The 2272-nt window shown below is 42.9% G+C and overlaps 1 protein-coding gene across 1 annotated transcript in view; it reads left to right on the top strand.

Annotated features, from left to right (window-relative positions):
• Nucleotides 1–515: 515 nt before the first annotated feature.
• The window catches only part of BTLA (B and T lymphocyte associated), a 115163-nt gene continuing 113406 nt past the window's right edge, over nt 516–2272 (top strand). Inside the window, exon 1 of the mRNA XM_006895361.1 lies at nt 516–659. Coding sequence (XP_006895423.1) covers nt 516–659 — 144 coding nt within the window. The remainder of the gene's footprint in view (nt 660–2272) is intronic.

The following is a 2272-nucleotide window of genomic DNA, read 5'->3' as shown; positions in this document are numbered from 1 at the left end:
GTAGGAGGCATCTCACTTTCTGAATTTAAATCCTACTACATTTCTGTGGTGGTTAAGACAGCATGGTACTGGAACAAAGACAGACACATAGATCAATGGAATAGAATTGAGAATCCAGAAATCAGCCCATCTACCTATGGTCAACTGATTTTTGACAAGATGAAATCCATTAAGTGGGAAATGACAGCCTTTTTAACAAATGGTGCTGCCAAAATTGGAAAACTACTCTCTTGCCCATCCTCTCAAGATACCAAAGGGAAAGAAGGCCAAGGGGAAGAATGTAGCCCCAGTGCTCGCTGTGGTCAAGAAGCAGGAGGCCAAGAAGGTGGTGAATCCCCTGTTTGAGAAAAGACTCAGAAACTTTGGCCTCGGGAGGACATCCAACCCAAAAGGACCTTTCCTGCTTTGTCAAGCGACCCCACTACATCCGACTGCAGCAGCAGAGGGCAATCTTCTATGAACGACTCAAGGTGCCACCCGCCATTAACCAGTTCACCCAGGCCTTGGACTGCCAGATGGCTACTCAGCTGCTGAAGCTGGCCCACAAGTACAGACCAGAGACCAAGAAGGAGAAGAAGCAGAGGTGGCTGGCCCAGGCTGAGAAGAAGGCTGCTGGCAAAGGAGACACTCCCATCAAGAGACCCCGGTCCTCCATGAGGGTGTGAATACGATCGCCACCTTGGTGGAGGACAAGAAAGTCCAACTGGTGGTGATCGCACACGACGTGGACCCGATAGAGCTGGTGGTCTTCCTGCCGGCCTTGTGTGTCTTAAGATGAGTATTCCCTACTGCATCGTCAAGGGCAAGGCCAGGCTGGGCCACCTCATCCATTGGAAGACCTGCACCACTATTGCCTTCACGCAGGTGAACCTAGAAGATAAAGGCGCTCTGGTGAAGCTGGTAGACGCCATGAGAACCAATTACAACGATATATGATGAGATCCGCTGCCACGGGGGACAAAATGTCTTGGGGCCCAACTCCGTGGCCCGCATCACCAAGCTGGAGAAGGCCAAGGCCAAAGAACTTGCCACCAAACTGGGCTGATGTACACACTGACTTTTCTGTACATAAGAATAAACTTATTCCACCATAAAAGAAAAAGGGAAAAAAATGGAGATCTATCTGCAGAAAACTCAAGCAAGTTCCGTACCTCACTCCATACACAAAAAAACACTCCAAATAGATCCCATATGGACCTAGGACTAAAACTAAGGACTATAAACTTCATTTAAAAAAAAACAACTTGGAAGAACTCTAGAAGTCCTAATCCACAATATAAACAGTCTTCCAAGCATCCTGAAAAATCTACAACCAGGAGAGGATAAATGTCTCCTCTTAAAGCCATAAATATCCTACATCCAGCAGAGGGCAGTAGAACAGCACAAGAGTCAAAGACATCTCTTGAAGATAAGGTTGATTTACCAAAGTTACTTCTCTCACTTTCTCTCATTTTTTATTCTGAAGGAAGAAGGGAAATGGCGTATATTAGTGATCCCTTTTTATGTTTGAGATTCTAACGCATATTTTTAAAGAACATTCTTGCACCCAGATCTCAGCAATGTTTGTAAATATTTGCCACCTAAATCTAACAATTTCCCCTGTTTTTCCTAATTAGACTATCTCACTGTTGAAGTCACAGTACCCTCCTTACTAATTAAGAGAAGTGGGCTGGATGTTTTGTCTTTAGTGTTCTTTCCCAAAGAGTTCTTTTTATTTTTGTTTTTCAATATTGAGTCATCTTGACAACCTTTTATGTTCTCATAATAAATTCCTGAATATTATTGTTACATGACATATTCTTAACCAAACATTAGTTTATTTCCAAGAGCTCTTGAATTGCAACAGGACTGTCAGGCAACTACTGTGAGATATGGACACAAAGAGGAAGAATTCAAGGTTTTCCTGGCAATGGACCCCATAACTAGCTCTGTGTTGATCTGGTTAGGATATTGGAGTTCTCAGACTTATTTATTTATTTTTTATGAAGTTAACTACACTTTGAAAATGGGATGATGTTTAATATCCCTTCCAGTTCTCCTTCCATGTTTCTACTTTGCTATTCTCTCCTCCAGAATGAACACATTTGCTAGCTAGCATTTTTCAATATTTGGTCATTCAATTTCATTGGGACTAACTGCCAGATATGTGGGCTGAGTTTAGAAGAGACCATGGTAGTAGGGATATTATAGCTAATGTTAGATGGATCTCGGCTGCAAAGCAGAGAGCACCGGAGGAATATCTGTTTCATTGACTATGCGTTCGATTGTGTGT

The sequence above is a fragment of the Elephantulus edwardii genome, unplaced genomic scaffold, assembly GCF_000299155.1.
Source record: "Elephantulus edwardii isolate Elephantulus edwardi_28Jun2011 unplaced genomic scaffold, EleEdw1.0 scaffold00165, whole genome shotgun sequence".
NCBI classification, from domain to species: Eukaryota; Metazoa; Chordata; class Mammalia; order Macroscelidea; family Macroscelididae; genus Elephantulus; species Elephantulus edwardii.
This window is presented reverse-complemented; position numbering and strand designations above follow the sequence as displayed.